Genomic DNA, 19,924 nt, shown 5'->3' with positions numbered 1-19,924 from the left:
ATCTGGGCTCATTTACCCGCTCTGTAACTAAATTTCTCTATTGATAAGCTACAATACATAATATCTAAGATTTTCTTCATATGGACATTGTAAGGAAAAATTATGATAAACAATGTATAAATACCTGGAGCTTTTAAGTGAAAGGTCTCACGTAAATTCAATGTATCATTATTACTATCTACAAAGGGAATGAGCAGCTGGTAAAAATTATTTGAAGACTCGCAAAAATTCAGTATTTATCTGAAAGAATTTTCTAAACAAGTGTATCTAAGAATTTCAGAAACACAGGCCGCAGGAAGAAAATGGCCAAATGAAAGCCAGGAAACATGTTGGATCCTATGTCCTATGTTTGTAGGGGGATTTTGGATTGTGGGATTTGGGTCACACATCACAAACTTGCTGTGACCTTGGAAAGGACCCCTCATCTCTTGGTGCTTCAGTTTTCTTATTTTTTAAATGAGGTAATAATGCCTGCAATAAAAGCCAAACAAGGTAAAGCAAGTATAAAACAATGTACATGAGGATACTCTGAAAAACATAAAAAAATTATACAAATGTTGGTGATCCTGGACAGGGACTTGTATTTCTTTTCTATTCTGAAGAAAGCCAAGAACAATAAACCTGCCTCTCAACAGTGATAATACTAATCACAGCAGCCAGCATTTGTAGAGTACTTTTTTTTTTAATAGAGTACTTTAATGTTTGCAAAGCAGGTTACAGGGTACCTCATTTAATCCTCACAACAAGCCTGTAAAGTAGATGTTTTTATCTTCTTTTTACAGGTTAGGAAATTGAGTCTGGGGGAGGTTTAAATTACTTGCCCAGGGTTACAAAGCTACTAAGCGTCTGAGGTTGGATTCAAACTCAGGTCTTTTTGACTCTTTGCACTATATAATCAGTGACTGAGGACTAAAAGCAGCTACATAAGTCCTTTACATCCACCTGAGTCACATCCCACACACTCACCAGGAAAACAAGGCAAGAAAAATCTGCAGCAGCCTCTGGTAACAAGCTGACATTATCTGGTGCTCCTGCACTTTTACTCCAGGTCCATCTGCCACACCACGGTTTTCAGTAGCCAAGCACTTAAATAGAGAGGAACATGTTTCTAGGTCAAGTTCTTCAGTGAGTATTCCTATTTTCCCCCAGTTCCTCATAACAAAAGAGATTAAATTCTCTATTTAGGTGATAATTTTTGAGCTTCTAGATCAGAGGAGTCAAACACATGGCCAGCCACACTGAGGCCTAGACTACATTAAAATGCAATTAGGAAATATTTAAGGAAACAAATAAAAATACAACAGAACACAGAGAATGGTAATATGTGGTTTTCTAAGCCAACAGGTGGCCCATAGGGATTCTTATGAACAATTCAGTGGCCCCACTTCTACTTGGGTTGGACACAGCTGCTTTCAGTCATAGAAGTGGCTTGAAAGACAGGGAGGCTGCTGACCTGAAAATAGTTGTGCATGTTCTCCAGGTAGTTACACAGTGGGGTCAGCAGAAGCACCAGGTAGTGAGCTACTTCCTGAGCCGATCTCTGATGCAGATGGGAGAATCCAATGTTCCGGGTTCCTTTACCCTGCAATGAAACAACAAAACCCAAGCCCAAAAACAACAGATTACCACACAGTTCTTTAAGAAGCAAGAGTTCACAGCAGACAGTAAGTCCAACATAGCAACTTCTAGTCAGGAGTACCTGAGGCAGCAAGCTAAGCTGCCCACCTGACTGCTGGACGAATTCTGACCATGAGGAACAGAACGGTCTTTTTCTTCTCCTTGCCAGTTTACCTTCATGGAAGAATGAAGTTTACTTCTAAGGAACCAAAGCCCTACAGGAATGGAAACCAGAGACTGGCCAAGATGGCAGAGTAGGAAGCAGCAGTATAAGCTGGCTCCCCTCACAGCTACCCAGCTGCCTTTTTTTTGCAGCTAACCTCCTCAAAAAGGCTGTCTGTAATATGTGCCTCCACTTCCAATCCAGCTTCTGACCTTATTCTATTGAAACTACTCTTCAAAGTTGCCAATGATCTCTTAGTTGCCAAATCCAATGGCCTTTTCTCAACGCTCAATCTCCTTGGCCTCTCCGCAGCCTTCAACATGGCTGATCACTCTCTACTCCCTTCTTTCGGGATACCACTCTCCTCTGGTTCTCCTGCCTATCTGATCCTACTCAATCATTTTTGCTAGACCCTAACCATAGGTGTCCCTCAGGGTACTATCCTAGGCCCTCTTCTCTTCTCCGTCTATACTACTTCCCTCGGTGATCTCATCAGCTCCTGTGGATTTAACTACCATCTCTATATTGATGACTCTCAAATCTACCAAATCTCTCATCTCCAGCTGTCTTGCAGATATCTCAAACTGGATGTCCAGCAGACTTCTTAAACTCAACATGTCCAAAATGGAACTCATTATCTTTCCCCCTAAATCCTCCCCTCCTCCTACCTTCTCTATTACTGTAAAGGGCAACACCATCCTCCCAGTCCCTCAGGCTCAAAACCTAGGAGACATCCTTCCTATCTCTCAGCCCTAAGATCCAAGATCTTCTCATTTCATCTCCGCAGCATCTCTCTAACACACCTCCTTCTTTCCTCTGTCACTACCACCCCTCTAGTACAGACTTTCATCACCTCACGCCTGGACTACTACAATAGCTGCTGTTGGGTCTGCCTGCCCAAGTCTTTCCCCACTCCAGTTCATCCTCCATTCAGCCACGAAAGTGATTTTCCTAAAGCACCGGTCTACCCATGTCACTCCCTTACTCAATAAACTCCAGTGCCCCCTATCACTCCAAGATCAAACCTAAAAGTTCTGCTTGGCATTCAAAACTCTTGTTTACCTAGCCCCCTCCTACCTTTCCTGTCTTCTTACATCTTACTCCCCTACATGTAGTCTTCCATTAACTGAAACTAGCCTCCTGGCTTATTCCATGAACAAGATATTCCATCTTCAGCTCTGGGCATTGTTTCTGGCTGATTCCCCCACCATGTCTGGAACTCTCTCCTCAACAATGCCTACAGACCTCCCTGGGTTCCTTTAAGTTCCAACTAAAATCCCATCTTTTACAGGAAGCCTGTCCCAGCCCCTCTTAATTCTAGTGATTCCCTTATGTTAATCATTTCCTGTTTATTCTGCATATAGCTTGCTTTGCATATATTTGTTAGCATGCTGTCACCCCCATTAATTTGTAAGCTCTTTGAGGGCAGAGACTATGTTTTGCCTCTTTTTGTATCCCCAACACTTAGCACAGTGCCTGGTACACAGTAGAAACTTAATCAAGGTCTGTTGATTGATTAATACTCTAACAAAGATCTCAGAGAAGTGTCAGACTAAGTAATGATTGGAAATCTAAGAGAAAATCACAGTGGGTTATTTTTCCAGCACAAGATCACAAATTTGACCAATGGACAAGTAACTTGGTAGGAACTATGGTGCAGAACAGGGCTATAATACTGCCACTGACCAGGAAATAGAGACTGGGATCCCCAAGCACAAATGACCTGTTACTTCAGACTCAGCCTCTGGCTAAAGAACTGAGTTGATACTCTGACCCAAGAGAGGAGATCCTGGAGCCAGGCTGTGCCATTCGAACTCCAACAGCAGGACACTAAATATGAGAGCCTAGGCCTAACACAAGGTCACAATCTGGGAAGTAAGAGTGGAAGAATGAATAAACAACAAAAAAGATAAAGAGATATGATGCCAAGGATGCCTAAGACACAAACCCATAAGAGAATAACTCTATAACACCTACAAACAAAAACTGAAAGAAAAACACAGTTTGGGTACAAGGTCAACTAGAATTCCTGGAAGAGATGAAGCAGGAGTTTTTAATAAAGGAATTAAAAATGATTTTATACATGAGAGCACTAGATAAAAGAATCAGAAAGAAATTAGAGTTGTGGAAGAGAGATTTGGAAAGAGAATATTTTAGCACAAAAAATACAAAACCTTACCCATGCATCAGAATTAGAAGTTAGAATGACAAAAAGAAGTTTATGACTCCATGAGATAACAAGAAATACTAAAAGAGAGCCAAAACACTGAAAAGACAGAAGGAAATGGAAGGTATTTCATATTGCACTACCTAAAAGTCATGATTTTTAAAAGGGCCTGGATATTTCAAGAAATCTTGAAAGATAACTGTCCAGATTTATTAGAACAAGACAGCAAAGTGAAAATACAAAGAATCTAGCCCACCACCTCCTGAAAAGACTCCAAAAAAAATTCCCAAAAGTGTCCAAAATTCAGAACTTCCACATCATAGAAAAAACATTGTAAGCAGGCAGAATGGGGAACCATAAACCCAGAGTCTCCTGCAGCTAATGTGCATGCTGTATTCCTTCAAAGCTATAGCTGCATCATGTGGGTACTTTATTAAACCAATGCAAATCAAAACCACTTTATGACTTGGAATGAGGTCTTCCATGAGGTGCTCTCACCAAAAGGAAAGCCCCTGGAAGCTATCATTTTGCTAAGGGGCATCTTCAACCTTAAATACTCAAGGGAGTCCTCAGACAAAAGACATATAGTTGAACAATGGACCCTGACTCCAAGCCAAAGATTGTACTCAGTAGCTATTTGGGAACCTTAGAACCCTTCTAAACTATGAAGCCCGAGAGTAGGACTTTACTGGAAGAACTTATTGCAGTACTGTATGTGAAAATACTTTGAATAACTTGTAAAAAGCTCCATATAAATGCTATGTTAAACTGTTTTTCATCTATGGTGAGATGAGTTCTACACTCTCAAAACTTCTTAATCAAGCCTCCATAACAGCAAGCATGATGCTGGTCACTGAGCAAGAAAATAAAACTGACATTCGAATCTCCGCTGCTGCTGAGCAGCCTGTATCCTCATGGAGTGGACGGGCCATCAGAACTACAAGATCTACAAGATCTGTGGTGATACCACAGACACCCAGAGCCGCCTGACACCTGAATGAGTGCAGCAGTGTTTGTTCATACTTGGGGAGATTTGAACATTTCATGACTTGCATCACCCAGTTCTTCTTTGGTTGTTTATTGTGCAGGGAAGGCCACACGCCCTTGCTTGGATGCTTTGTGTGTGAGTAATGAGCTACAGCCCCGAAATTGAGCATAGGCTCATTTAAGAGTTGCTAACTACAACACAGGGTAAGAACACGATTCAGTTAAGATGGAAAACAATGAGAAAGCTAGGTGGGTGTCTGGGAGCACATTCCTTATTTTACATGCCATTTTTAAAAAATTCTACTTGTCACATTATTAAGTTGAATAAAAATTTCCCCAGCAGTAACTTGCTGCACAATGATGCAAATAAAATGAGAAAAATTATCAGCAATTACTTGCTTGTAAACACCCCCCCCCCGCCTTTGTTATTGCTTGTACTGACCTTGAGGAAAGAGAGCCGCTTGGTAGCAGTGGGCACAAGCATATTTTCCAGTTTCTGGGAAAGATCATTTAGTAGGAAGAGTAACTCAGGGGGTCCTAACTGTACAACTTCAGTGGCCTGTAATTTGGAGAAAAGATGCCAGATATCCTCAATCACATGAATTATCGTTATCTGCACATCAAATATCCACGACAAATTTCAAATGCTGTTTGCCTCTGCTACCTAACACAAGCAACTCCCTCTCACCATGATCTATTAGTCCTCAAAGAATTCAGACTAACTTATTCTCAAAAGTAAATCGTTGAGCCTGGCTGCTAACACAACATCATATTATATGTTATTAATTTATATGTGTGTGTATATGTGTGTGTGTGTATATATATATATATATATATATATATATATATATATATATATATATATATATATATGACTTGGAATCTTTATAAAATCATAAAGATCAATTTCACATATAAAGGCTATTCCTGTCTGGGTATAGTTTTAAGCTTTAATAATTTGGGAAGCATAAAGGCTACAAACTTACAAAAAACAACACTTAAAAAAAGTTTTTTAGGTTTCTTTTATACTTATTTTGTTTTATGAATTTCTGATAATACATTTAAAATTTTAATTTTAACAATAGGAGCCACTTTGTCATTATGACAGTTTTCTGGATGACACTTTCTCAGATCGGTGGGTCAGGAGAGGGGATCCTCTTGCTTGGTCACTTCCACTGCACTTTTCTTGTCTGGTCAGACAATACGTGTAGTATATGCATCAAAACCTCATTCTTTGGATGAACTTAAGGTGAAGATTACAAATTCAATCTTTTTCAGGCAGTGAGTAGCAGCTGTTGAAAGTTTTTATAAAGTTCAAGAATCAACTAGGTTGATATATAGAACAAGACACTTTTTTGGGTATATTTTTCTAGGGTTATGTAAATTTGTAGCATTTATACTTCTGAAATTATTAAAGTTTTAAATTGCACTAAAACTTGTGGGACATCCTATATCTTGTAATCAGTGTTCTCTAGCCACAAGCAAGTGAATTGCATCCATTCCTTTGGCTTGTTTTCATTTAAATGTTCTAATTATATCAAAAGAGTTAGGTTTCATCTTGGCAGCTACATACTGAAATTTACCATTTTATCAGGTTCATGAATACAGTAGAAAGAATTGTGGATTTGGTTCAGATTCTGGCTCTGCTACTTAACTATCTGTGTGACCTTGAGCAAGTCTCTGAACCTATGTGGGCCCCAGTTTCTTGAACTTTAAAATGAAGGTGCCAGATAAGATGTGTGATCTGAAGTTCACACATTTTACCTTTGCTCCATTTCCATCTGAAGGGGAATTCTCACCTTTCCAGTTTCCCCAAAATCCAAAACCTAAATGTCCCAACAGGAAAAGCTTCCCTTCACAGTACAGCAATGTTACAGTGCTCTGACCTCTGAAATTATTAAAAAGTGAAACTTTCTACTGTGAATTAAATCTAATGAGAAAACTCGTTGGTAATAATTTTCTCCCTTGCAATTAATGAATCCTTCAGCTTTCCTCCCACCTATGGATTCAGATTAAATCATCTAAAAACCCAGAAATGAAAAGTGCCTCATTCATGGCTAATGGCATTTGTTTCCTTAGGTTAAATTATTTTTACCTTCACAGTTTCTTTCCCTTAGTGTATACTATTATCAATTAGAATACAGGCTGTTCCAAGGTCACCATGTTACTCAGAACACAAGGAAATTTATCCCAAACGATGGAACTGACATCTCAGGTAGTTGAGTATTTATCTCCAGTCTGACCAAAGAGCATAGCAAGATATGTCCTTTCTCTAGAACAGGAGCTGGCCACGACTGACCCAGAACCAGGCTGCCCTACAGAAGTACTCTGAATACCTCAGAATGCAAAATTCCTCATAGAGAAAGAGGCAGAAGTCAATCTCCTCAGAAGATTGTATGCTTATAAAATGAACTATGCCTTTAACCAGGATGCCTGAGATAATATTTGTAAAGTACTTAACACAGTGCCTAGCACCCTAGTAGGTGTTGAGGAAATGTTTGTTCCCTCCTCCCCATTTTTTGTGGGGGAAAGACAGCGAGAGAGGCTATCAAGACAAATTCCCAACTTTCCTACTACCTGCTTCTGTGACTTCTCACAAAATAAGAATAAGGTCCAGGAACTTTTTATGGAAGGACGCAGCCCAGTGCTAGAGGATCCCTGCTCAATCCCTTACCTCCGTGTGCATTTCGGTGTCTAACAGGGACTTGGTCAAAAGTCCACAATGCAGAATAGAGAACACCTCAAGGTCCAACTCTCGGAAGAAAGTGGTATAATTCTGGAGCGACACAGAAGCCTTCTCCTCTTCCTTCTCTGTGGATTCCTGGGCAAAAACAGCAGCAGCACATATAATACAGTAAATCCTAGGGCCAAATCTACTTTTTTTTTTAAATTACAAAGTGTACTGATGTATCTAATTTTATGCAAAATATATATTTCTGAAAACATGTGCACAAATTCAATCAAAGTTTAAATTTATTAAGGAAGCTATTTAAAAGTTACACTATAACTAATTTTTGTCCTTTTTAAAACGAATATACTTTATATTGACATATTAGTCACTTCCTCACAACCAACCGCTCCATATTATCTTCCCACAAAAAAGCTAAGCAGAGCTGCCTAAAAGAGCAGTTACCACAAGACAACAATAGTACATTTAACTTTCCCATTTTTTTGTTGTTAACAAAAGGAGTGTGCACATTAACATTAATTATCTGGAACTGACACTATAAGACTATTTTATAGATTAGTAAGGGTGAGGGTAGGCAGGGGAGCTATGATGTCACTGCTAACTCTTAAAAGAGGAGGCTCCCACTAATGTCAGATGGCTCTGTCTTCGTCACTCAGTCATAGAGGGGTGCCAGGAAGCCCCAAGAACTTCAGTGACTGGCCCAGGGCCATGCCTCCAGGATGGGGCAGAGACAGGACTTGTATTCAAGTCCTCCTGGTGCTGGAATCAACCCTCTACCCATTATGACATGCTACCTCAAAGCCAACAATCACTTATAATTTTTCTCTCGTATATTTTAAGGTCTCAGATTGTTGAGGAGGCACATCTATAAGCAGCTAAAACAACAGAAATAATAAAAATAGTAGCCTGTACTCAGAGAGCACAATGACATTACAAAGCACTTTCCTCGAAACACACCTATGAGGTATATAACAAGCATTATTGGCATTCTGCAGATAAGAAAATGGATGCACAAAGTGGCACCTAATTGGGGTCATAGATCAAGCTACTGTCAGACGTGGGAATCCAGATCAGCACCTTCTCCAACATAGCAGCTACCTCAACGTGAAACAGCAGATGCCGGTGGTGTATTGCCCCCCACCACGTAATGACATTTCTGCCACGGTGAGTCTCACAAATAGAGAGCGCTTGAGCCTAACGTATTGGAGGTGGGTCCCTGATAGGTGGAGGCAATCCCAGATTCCCCAGTCTTCAGGAAACTGCCCCCAAGGAAGTCTTTCAGTTGTCCAGTACAGAGGGGGCATAGAAACCATTAGAGAAGTAGAGTATGCTGGGTTATGAGTTTATGAGGTAACAACCTCACTCTCTCTCCCTCCAATCTCTCCCTGCCCCAATACCTTTTCTAATTGACTTTTATCAGACTGTGAATGTTCACATTCTGAACCATCCTCCTTCGAAAGTCTCTCCAGGGAGGAAGACTTGTCACCATCAGCTTTTCGTTTTCTTCCTCCCTGTGCTTAAGAGGAAAAACAACAAACAATAATCCTGCCCACAGAACACCACCATGCACAAGAATCATTACAAGAGAAGATAAAACACCTTAACATCCCGACCCCTTGACTCCCCACGCACAACATGATGGCTTGTTTCATTTTCTGAAGCCCCTTGCCAAAGTGTCTTTGTGATGTTGAGGTCCCCTCAACTGTCCAAAGCCATACTAGCAAAATGCAAGCTGGGACGTGATCTCCTAAATGTGTATCTCATAACTGTTTGTCATCTAAGGACCAGCCCAGCTCAGTCTGCACAGACTCATCACCATAGGGCTGGCTCCTAGTGATGAGCTTATTTTAGGCCATGGAAACTCATGAAGATGTAAGGCACGAAGGGACTCTGGTCTTCATCAGTACAAGGAGTAACCACACGGAAGGAACATACCCACATCTGCACGGTTAGAACACTTTCCCAAGAAGGGGCTGTAGTCCATAGTCCCCCTAAACTCCCCATGCCTCAGGGCACCTGGCATATGAGTCAGAGGATGTCGACATGATAGCCAAGGTCACCAATCAGCTCAAAATAACCCACATCGAAGGTTATTATAGGAAAAGAGAAATGCTTACCCTTTTCTCCCTTCTTTTTGTTTTTCACTGTAACAGCAGCACTGATGTGAGGGCCTCCATCTAAAGTCTCCAAGTCAAAATTTGCAAGAAGAGGGACATAGTCAGGAGTAACTGAAATAGAGAAAAGAGAAGCTTACCAGCAACCATCACAGAAAATACCAGTCACTGGCCACCTACCACCACTGGCCTCTGAATACAGACAGAAAAGCTCCTAAAAACTGCTGGTCCCTGGGGCAACTAGGTGGTACAGTGGATAGAGCACTGGCCCTGGAGTCAGGAGGACTTGAGTTCAAATCCGGCCTCAGACACATAATATTTCCTAGCTGTGTGACTCTAGGCAAGTCACTTAACCCCAATCACCTCACCAAAAAAAAAACCCATCAAAACTGTTAGTGACAGCTGTTTTTGTGAGATGGTGCAAAAGAAAGCTACATTAACTGGCTTGCCATGAAATGCAGCAAACTGTCCAAGACACCTTATAGACAGATTACATTAACTGAGCAAGTAAAAAAAAAAAATCCTAGCTAGTAACAGAGGATGGGAAGCAAAAGCATGTATGCCCCCATTTTTGGCTTCCCTCAAAGTCACCTCTACCATACTTAATTATAAGAGCTGACACTTATTTGTGATTTAAGGTTTTGCAAAGTGCTACAAGACAGCTAGCTAGGTCGAACAGTGGAATGACTGTTAGGCCTGGAGTCAGAAAGACCTGAATTCAAATCCAACCTCAGATACTTCCTAGTCATATAATCCTAAGTAAGTCACTTAACCTCTCTGGCTCAGTTTCCTCAACACAAATGAGGATTATAAGAACACCTATCTCACAGAGGAAGTGTGAAGGCTGTTGTGAAGGTAAATGAGATAATGTTTGTAAAGCACCTAGCACAGTGCCTAGCACATAGTAGGCACTTATTAAAGGCTGGTTCCCTCCCTGATTCCCTCCCTTTACAAATACTGCCTTCATTTAATTCTCTCACAATAGTCTCAGGAAATGGGCACTATGGGTTCTTATCTGTTTCACAGATGAGAACATGAAGGCCCAGAGAGGTTAAGTGATTCCCTCCATGGTCACACAGCCAGTAAACGGTGGAGATGGGATCGGAACTCAGGCATTCCTGACTCTTCAAGTTCAGCATTCTTCCATCATCCCACACTGTTTCTCCTATTTCAAAGATAGTGAAAGAACCGAAAGCAACATTATCTAGGAATGATCTATCACTAACAGGTTCCGTTTTCCAGGAATACAGATATGGGATTATGTAGAAATCTGTTTTAAAGTAGCTTTAAAAAAAACAGAGAGACAATTCATTGATTAAATGTCTTTTACGTTAAAGGTACTGTGCTAAGAGCTGGGGTTATAAAGATTACTAAGATCAATGTCGTCCTCTCTCCCAACGACTTTATCGTTTAAGCTGGGAGACATAATATTTCCACAAAAAAAGTATGATACAAGGTAGAAGAAACACTCTTTAATATTAGATATGACTTTCTGCAGGGGAAGAGGAGAGGAAGAGAAGGATTCATGGAAGAGGGTGACATTTGAGATGGGTCAAAAAGGATCTGAGCAAGCAGGGTTGAGGAGGCAGGGCCTTCTCAGCAAGAGGTAGGCCCTACACAAACACCTGGAGCTTGGGGAATATAGGACAAGATTGGGAATAGCCAGCAGTCTAGTTTGGAGAGAATAGACAGTGTATAAAAGGGAGTAAAATAGGTAGACTAAAGCCTGACTGAAGAGGGCCTTGAATGACAGGCTGAAGAATTTTTATTTTGTTTAGAGACAAGAAATCACTGAAGGATTTTTACCAGGCAAATAATATGGTCAGACCTAGGCATGAGGAAGAGTATATTTATAACTGTATGAAGGACAGATGGAGAAAGGGGGTTTGGGAGGTGGAGGTGGGTTATGTGGGGGGGTGAAGAAACTGAAATTAAGTTAGCAGGTCATCAGATAATTAAAATAGCCCAGGTGAGAAGGAATAAGGGCTTGTCCTGGGTGCTGGCAGTGTTTACGGAGATGATGGGATGGATAAAATACATCACAGAGACAAAACTGATATCTTGGTAGCTGATTGGAGATGTCAGAGAATCAAAGATTCTCCTCAATCCTTAAAAAATAATCCCCCTTGTCTTTACCTTTCCTCAAGTTCTCATCCTCTCTCTATTCTCCCATTTATAATCAAACTCCTGGAGAAATCTGTCCACTCTTTGCCTTCATTTTCTTTCCTTTCATTCACTCCTCAACTCTTTGCAGCCTGGCTTCTGACTGCATCTCACCAAAAAATAGCTCTCTTCACAATTACTCTCAATTGGGATTGGGCCAGCTAGGTGGCACAGTGAATAGAGCTCTGGCCTATCCGCCAGGAGGACCTGAGTTCAAATCTGACCTCAGACACTTGACATTTACTAGCTGTGTGACCTTGGGCAAGTCACTTAACCTTAATTACCTCACCAAAAAGCAAAAAAACCCCCACAAACCACAATTACCCTCGATCTCTTGACTAAAGCTGATGCTCTCCTTTCATTCCTCATCCTCACTGACCACTCTGCAGCGTTTGACACATCTGATCTCCTAGTCTTCTGGGAGAATCTTGCCTAAATTTCTGGGGCCTGGCTCTCTCGTTCCTCTTGTCTGTCTGACCACTCCTCCCGAGACTCCTTTACTGGGTCTTCATCCAGACTCTGCTCTCTAATTACAGGTATACCTCAAGGCTGTCCTGGGACCTCTTTTCTTCTGCTTTCCTTCTCTTGGTGACCATATCAACATCTATGGACTTAATTACCATCTCTATGCAAATCTGCACATTCAGCTCTTGGTTATCCTGGGCTCTAATTCTGCACTGCAAACTGCCTACATACTATTTGGAATTAGCCACCTCCAAATGAACACACCCAAACAGCACTCATGATCTTTTCCCACAAAACCACTCTTCCTCTGAATTTCCTGAAATTTCTGTTGAGGGTATCACCATGCTTCCAGTCACCTGTGTCTCCAACCTCTGGCTCCTCTGTGGGGCCTCTCTTTCTCCTTCACCCCATACTGCCAGCCACCTGCCAAATCTGACCATTTCTACCTCCATAAAGGCTCTTGCATTTGTCCCCCTTTTCCTCTCATGTCCTTGTTCAGGCCTTAACAAAAACTTTTAGCCTGCCCTACTGCAATAACTTCCAAATGTGTCTGCCTGTCTCAAGTCTGGAAATTTTCCTGAGCTGTCTAAATGATCTTCCTGAAACACAGGTCTGACAATGTCACTTTTCAAATCAATAAATCCCAGGGGCTCCCTATTACCCCTAGGGTCAAACAAAAACTCCTGTTTGGCATTTAAAGCCCTTCACACTCTAGACCCAACCTCCCTTTCCAGCCTTCTTCTAATTTACTCCCTTTACTACACTCTGTGGTCTAGTCCAGTTGGCTTTCTTGCTTTTCCTCATACACCTGATCCTTCCCCTCTGGCACAGGCTGCCCCTCTGCCCTTCCTCACCGTCACCCTGAAGAATCCCAACGCAAGTGTCACTTCCTCAATTTCTCCTTGCTACTTGCTCCTTCCTTCCCAACATGAACTTGTATTTATTTTGCACACAGTTTGCCTATGCTTATGCACGTGCATGTTGTCTGCTCCAATAGAATGAAAGCTCTTTGAGGGCAGGGACTGTTTCATTTTTGTTTTTGTATTATTCCCAGCCCAAAGCACAGTGCCTGGCTCATAGTAATAAATCAAATGTTTGTTGACTAAGTGAATAGCTAAATCAATTGTGCTACTTAGACGTAAGGAAATGTTATCTGCCAGAAGAAAGGGCAGAAAGGGGCCCAAGCTAAGAAGTTTGCTGTTTTTCTCACCTGCCAAATACTTCTCTAGTAGCGTCTGTAACTCCGTGATGTGCCGTAGGCGGATCAGCACTTTCCCCTTCATCTCAGCTGATTTTTGTTGGCAGAAAGCGTTCACAACCTGAAAAAGCCCAGAAGACAGCCTTGCCATGAGCTGCATGATAATAATGACTAACAATTATGTGGGTTATTAACATTTGCAAAGCAATTTACATAATTTATCTCATTTGAGCTTCACAACTCTGTGCTCTGTGAAGTATGTGCTCTTGTCATTATTATACTTACTTCACAGAGGAGAAGGCTGAAGCTCAGAAGCAAAGAGTAACTTGCCCAGGACCAGACCACTGATACGTACTGGAGAGATTAAAGACCAGGGACCTCTCACAACTGCAGGCTCAGGGCTCTTTCCACTATACAAAACAACCTCTTAATGAATAAACACTAACTGGGCCTTTGAAAGTTTCTTAGCTGCTATTTCCCTTCATAAACAATCACTGAGTTTCTCAAGGTTGAGAAAGCCATGGGGAGAGGATTTCTCCTACACCCGGAGCCTGGGAGACTTTGCTTCAGATTCTGCCTCAGGCCTGGGCCTCATATTAAAGCGGTCAGATTAGATGACTTCTCAGGTCCTTTCCAAATCTAAATTTATGATCCTATGACCCTTCTCTCATATGAACCTCTGTAATACTTTATACATTTCTCATGACACAGTAATTTATGTACTTGTTTTATCCCTGTCCTATCACCCTATCACCAACTAGAAAATTCCTGAGGATAAAGCTACTCATCTATCTCCTACATTACTTGGTGCAATGACTTGCACACTGTAAGACTAGACTAAAGGTTGAAGTGAATTTGTTTATGAGAAGATAAACAACTGGGGATCCAAGACTTGGAGATCACCCCAAGAACAGACTGCCGGGATCCTGAGACATAGAGTACAAAGATCATAGGCTAGACATCAGGAAACAAGATGTGGTCACTCTATGCGGCCTTAGGAAAGTCAATTAGAAAAAAAAATTTAAAAAAAAAAGGAAAGTCAATTAGTTTCTCTGGGCTTCAGGTCCTTCCACCTGTAAAATGGGGCTAAAAAAACTTCTATTGAGCCTAATAGGATTATGATAGCAAATGAGACAATAAATTGTCAAGAGACCTGGAATGTAAGAAATACTATATAAATATGAGATTCTATTATTAACAACAACTGTCAAGAATCTAAGAAACATAAAATGGAAATCTTTCCCAGACTTGGGTATGAGGAACAGAAGGAGGCTGGGTAGAAGCAAACTTGACGATGGGCTACCTCCTGGATTCAGGGCTACAAGTACAAATACATTTCTTAAACACCTTCTGGATGCAGAGCAGTGGATTGGCTACTGGGGAAGCAGACAAGTTTAGGCAAGGACAGATCCTTCCAAGATCTCTCTCACTCTCCTCAGTAGGTATGTGCATACCTCCCGGAACCAGTTAACAGCAAGGAACAAGAGTGAGCATCTAAAGGAACGCTCCTGTACAGAGAAGGATCCTAGCTTCTCTCCAAGATCCAGGTCAGGGAGGTACAAAGGACAATCTGAAAGAGAAGAAAACAAAAATCTTTCCTTTCCTTTAATTCAAACTAAAAGGTCCAGATTTTGCTACCTTCAGGAGCTGACCCTATTTTCTACTTGCTACCTATCCTCATACTTGCCAAGGGATTCCTTCATGGACAATGATATTACTTCCTTTTCATCTGAAGAATAACTCTCTTTTCCATAGCAAGGTAGCCTTATCACCATGCACATGTATGTCCCCTCCCCTGCAATCCACCAAAAAGATAAAAAAAGATTACAGAAAAACGGGCCCCAAAGCTTTCTTGTGTACCTAACAGAGCATCAATCTCCTCCAAATTTCCATGTTGTTTCTCCACACAAAGCCTCAATAACCGGAAATAGGGTGACAGGCACACTGGAGACACTAACCTAGAAAAAAGAGCAAAGACTTCTCAGCTTCATTTTATAATTTCATTTCTAAATTATAATTAAGGAAGCCCAACCCCTAGTAACAAGGATTTTGCCAAAGGAAGCCAACTAATGTTAGGGACTGAGGACTAGGTAAAGAGGATGTACTAAGGGGGCAGCTAGGTGGCACAGTGGATAGAGCACCGGCCCTGGATTCAGAAGGACCCGAGTTCAAATCCAACCTCAGACACATAACACTTACTAGCTGTGTGACCCTGAGTAAGTCACTTAACCCCCACTGCCCAACCAAAAAAAAAAAAAAAAGAAAGAGGATATACTAAACAAACATTTGCTGGTCTCACTGAACGTAAGGGGTACAGGTAGTGAAGCTGACAAAGGGAAGTTCAAAGGGAAAAGTGAAAGGAACAAGTACGTGCTGGCAAAAGAAAACTGCACATCATAGTATTTATTGCTAAGTGAAAGGGACATACAGTCTCCTGGATAAGGAACAAAGAAGCGTTCCCATTTCTCCCGTCCTTTCCACTGCTACCAGATCAGGAGAACCATTCTTGCTCAGATGCCTGAGACTTCAAAGAATTGTGGGATGGCCAGTGGACATTTAAGACACAAACAGGGGCTTTGGAAAAAGAGAAACTTCACTGACTTTTGGTCTTGATCCCGAGAAGTCACTACACCCACATCGCTCCCAAGATTCCGAAGCAAGAGAAGTGGGAGAAAGTTGATGGCGATTCCATCCTGACTCTCATCTTCATCCAGGCCATACATGGCTTTTACTGGGAAGGGATAGTCACTGCAGAGAAAAGAACCACCTCACGTTCCCTGGAACACGTAGTAGCTAAGGTTGTGGGGAATTATTACACCAAGTTAATGAGCCAAATCTAATCTGATTTGGGAGAAGGAAATGACATAGAAACAGCTGTCTGACCAAGAGGAAAACAAACACCACTATGGGAGACTCTTGCTACTTAAGATGCCAGTTCTGGGAATGGAAGGGTCTTGAGATTTGGAGGAAAGTAATCATGCTATTGATCTTAAAAAGATATCTGAAAAACCCTGCAGTTCCCAACCAAATGCCAGATGTCTGGCATTTAATAATGTGAGGGAAAGAAAAGCCTAATGAAGGTGAGAAAATCTCACAAGAAAATGAAACCAAACAAGGGGACAGAGAGCACTTACTTAACCTTTGGAAGAACAGAGAGGTCCACCACAAATGCATCCTGGAAATCATTACATATGGTCTGTTCAATCCACTCCTTCAAAAGACAAAGAAGAAGCAGGTTTGGGCAAGAGACCACGAAGAAGCAGCAGAGCTGAGAGCTGGTCCTTCCTAAAGAGCTCAGACACACCTCACAGCATGTTCCTTTCCATTTCTGTCTCCCTCCACTGCCCTCCTCCTAACCTCCTGTTCAGCAAGGATCATCTAAAGCACCCACAGCTATAGAGCCAGCCTCACACATCACTTGGTTGAAGTGATCCAGAACACTTGGCCATACCAGGGTTTTTGGAGCCAATTTTCCTTTTGCAATCAGGTTGGCAAATTCATCATAATACAGTGCAGAGGCCTGGGGAGACTGTTCACTGCAAGAATGCACCAGTTGTAATAGAGAAGTCACCTATGGAGTAGAAAAAGAATAAAACCGACCTATGAGCACGTTAACAAACATCAACAGAAATAACAAAACAACCACTGCCTCCACCCCCATCTATCCTCCCTGACCAAGCCCCCTGCCCCAAGTCCTCCCGGTAAGGCACTGCAGGGGCCCTCGGTCACACTTCCTTTTCAAAACCCTCAATGCCTTCTTGTAAGGTATACACCTTGCTCTGGTCAAGAGCTTGTTTCATTCTAATCCTGCAGTGCTGGTAAGTGACTGAATCACAGATCTAGAGCTGGAAGGTTCAACCCCTTCATGTCAAAGATGGCTCAGACAGATTAAGTGATGCCCTAGGCCACATAGGTACCAAGTATCGGAGACTGTATTTGAACACAGGTCTCCTGACAGCCTCTAGAACAAGGCCTTCTTATGTACCTCTGGAGTCACGTGGATGACCTATCCTTGTCCCTGTACTGGCTACACTTGCAAAGTTCCTTGTTCCCTCACCCCTAGCAATCACAGAAAAATAACACACTTTTCCAAAGGTGTTGTGATAGTGGAAAAAACAAAGTAAATTCATGCACTTGGAAAATTTGGGTGAGTGGAATCCACGGAGTGGCTACTTCTATCTTGTTATAAGCAAAGAGGTCACTCACCTGTTTGCAGCGCTCACTGCTCAGTTCTGCTCCATCTGGGGTCAGGCCAGAAGCATCACTTCACAAAACAGTAAATAACCTCAGTTCTTGTTTTTCCATTCAGTTAAACAAACACTCATTAGGTACCTTCTATATTCAAGTCTCTACTAAGGTTCTATTCTGACACTCCTTGAAAACTCTGAGCATGGGGTTTAGCAATGGATATTTTCTGTTGTCTGAGGACCAATCAGACTAAGTTTAGACAGACAAATCATAAGCAGCCACAGAAACTATTAAGTAGTTGCTATCTGCCTTGGTGGAGGAAACATCAATACCAATAATCCTGAAGATATTCTATGACTGTTGGTAGTTACTGTGGATATGAGGATTTCAAAAAAAAAAAAAAGAAAAGGATGGAATTTCTAAACTCAAAGAGCTTATGGTCCAGTAAATGGATCAAACATTAGAAAAATAATGACACATGTTGGAACAGAATCAAATACACAGGAAAGTCCAAACAGAGGAGCACAAGAGATTTATAGTAAGAATTGTCATTTTTAGCTGGGAAGGATTCATGGAAGAATCAGGAAGCCAAGCTGAGCCTGAAAATAAGAGAAAGGATTTCAAAAGGTAGTAACATAGGAGTGGTCTGGTTTAGACATGGGAGACAGCATGGGCAAATGCAGAGAAGGTAGAGAGGAAAAGAAAAGACTGAGACTGGATTGCTGCAAAATTCATTTTGGCTGGCAAGTAAAATATGCAACAGTAAATTGTGTGAAATAAGGCTGAAAAATTAGGTGCGAGTCAGACTTTGGAGGAACTTCAATGCCACGTTAAGGTGTCTATGTTTTACCTGGAAGGCAATAGGAAGCCAGGGGACTCAACTGGTCAGACCCAAGCCACAGGAGGATTACTTTGGTAAAAGTGTGAAGGATGGTGTGAAGGGTGGAGAGATGGGAAATAAAAAGGGAAATCAATTAAGAGGTAATTCTAAAAGTTGAGATCTAATCGGGACCTGCACCAGGGCAGCTGCAGCAAGAATGGAAAGAAGCAGATATTGTGGAAACAGAACCAACAGAACTTGAATGCTTGTTGGATGTGAGGGTGAAGAAATGCCCCCAAGTGACCCCAGGGTATGAGCCACACTGCTGATGGAAGTGGGGAAGTTAAAAGCAGTAAAGCTTTTGGCAGGAAGACAATGAACTCAGTTGTACATATGTGGTGCAGAACATTTTGCCACAAATGAATCAGTGGGGCTTATTTTCCCTAAGAAGGATAAAGGCACCGGAGAGGGCTCATGGGGGCTATGCTCAATCGGGCTGTAGCACTGAAAATCCTTATCAAGAGAAGTCCACCAATGTAAATAGCTACTAACCAAGGAATATTATCAAGAGCAAATGAAAGAACTATTGTTGTATATAGATATTATGAATATCCCCTCTTACATATGAGAATCTGAGGCGGAGTGATTAAATGACTTCTCCATAGTCACAGAGTTAATAAATGGCTGTACCAAGATTTAAATCCAGGTTTCCTAACTCCAAGTTCAGTGTTCTTTCCACTACATCCTTTAGACCCTCAGAGGGACCCCAAAAGTGTCTCCTGAGCTCTTAGAAAACCCCGACAAAGCAATTCTAAGAAGTTACCATGCCCCAAGCTCATCACCTTGCTAGGCCTCCAATCTGCTTGCTGTCATTTGGGATAGACCAGAATCGGGAAGCCCAATTTTACAAAAAGAGCATCAGTGGACCAACAGTCATAATGTCACAGGCAAGATGAAAACAGCATTACAAAAATGTCAGTTCTTATTATACTGGTCAGTATTGAGAAAAGAGAAGATGAGATGCTGGGAAAAGAACAGCAGAATGTGAAAGGCTGTGGAGCTGTGAAAATATTTTGGTGACCTCAGCCCCAGCCAATCTCTGGAATAACTATACAATTCCTGTCCTATACATAGCCCCCAAGTCTGAATCTCCAATCCATGAGTCATTTTGCATTTTGGAGTTTGCCGTTTGGTTTTACAAATTCATTTAATAAAGGAAGACGAGAATGAGCAGCTACTGATTTCCTTCTCTTTGTAAATAGCTTAAGGCCTCCCCAAGGGTAATTTTTCTCTAGTGGATTCAATTGGTGTTGTTTTTATTGTATCACGAATATGTTTATAAGAGTTATAACT

General features: G+C 41.5%; 1 protein-coding gene across 1 annotated transcript in view; it reads right to left on the bottom strand.

Moving 5' to 3' along the window:
* The window catches only part of FANCD2 (FA complementation group D2), a 61,935-nt gene that overhangs the window by 14,594 nt on the left and 27,417 nt on the right, over window positions 1-19,924 (bottom strand). The window contains 13 exon segments of the mRNA XM_020981005.2: window positions 967-1,085; window positions 1,454-1,582; window positions 5,377-5,493; window positions 7,609-7,755; window positions 9,021-9,139; window positions 9,741-9,851; window positions 13,576-13,684; window positions 15,018-15,133; window positions 15,424-15,521; window positions 16,165-16,311; window positions 16,698-16,774; window positions 17,015-17,134; window positions 17,770-17,827. Of these exon segments, the coding sequence (XP_020836664.1) occupies window positions 967-1,085; window positions 1,454-1,582; window positions 5,377-5,493; window positions 7,609-7,755; window positions 9,021-9,139; window positions 9,741-9,851; window positions 13,576-13,684; window positions 15,018-15,133; window positions 15,424-15,521; window positions 16,165-16,311; window positions 16,698-16,774; window positions 17,015-17,134; window positions 17,770-17,827 (1,467 nt within the window).

The sequence above is a fragment of the Phascolarctos cinereus genome, unplaced genomic scaffold, assembly GCF_003287225.1.
Source record: "Phascolarctos cinereus isolate Bilbo 61053 unplaced genomic scaffold, phaCin_HiC Scaffold_4;HRSCAF=312, whole genome shotgun sequence".
NCBI classification, from domain to species: Eukaryota; Metazoa; Chordata; class Mammalia; order Diprotodontia; family Phascolarctidae; genus Phascolarctos; species Phascolarctos cinereus.
Note: the sequence above shows the minus strand (reverse complement) of the source record. Positions and strands in the feature narration are given on the sequence as shown.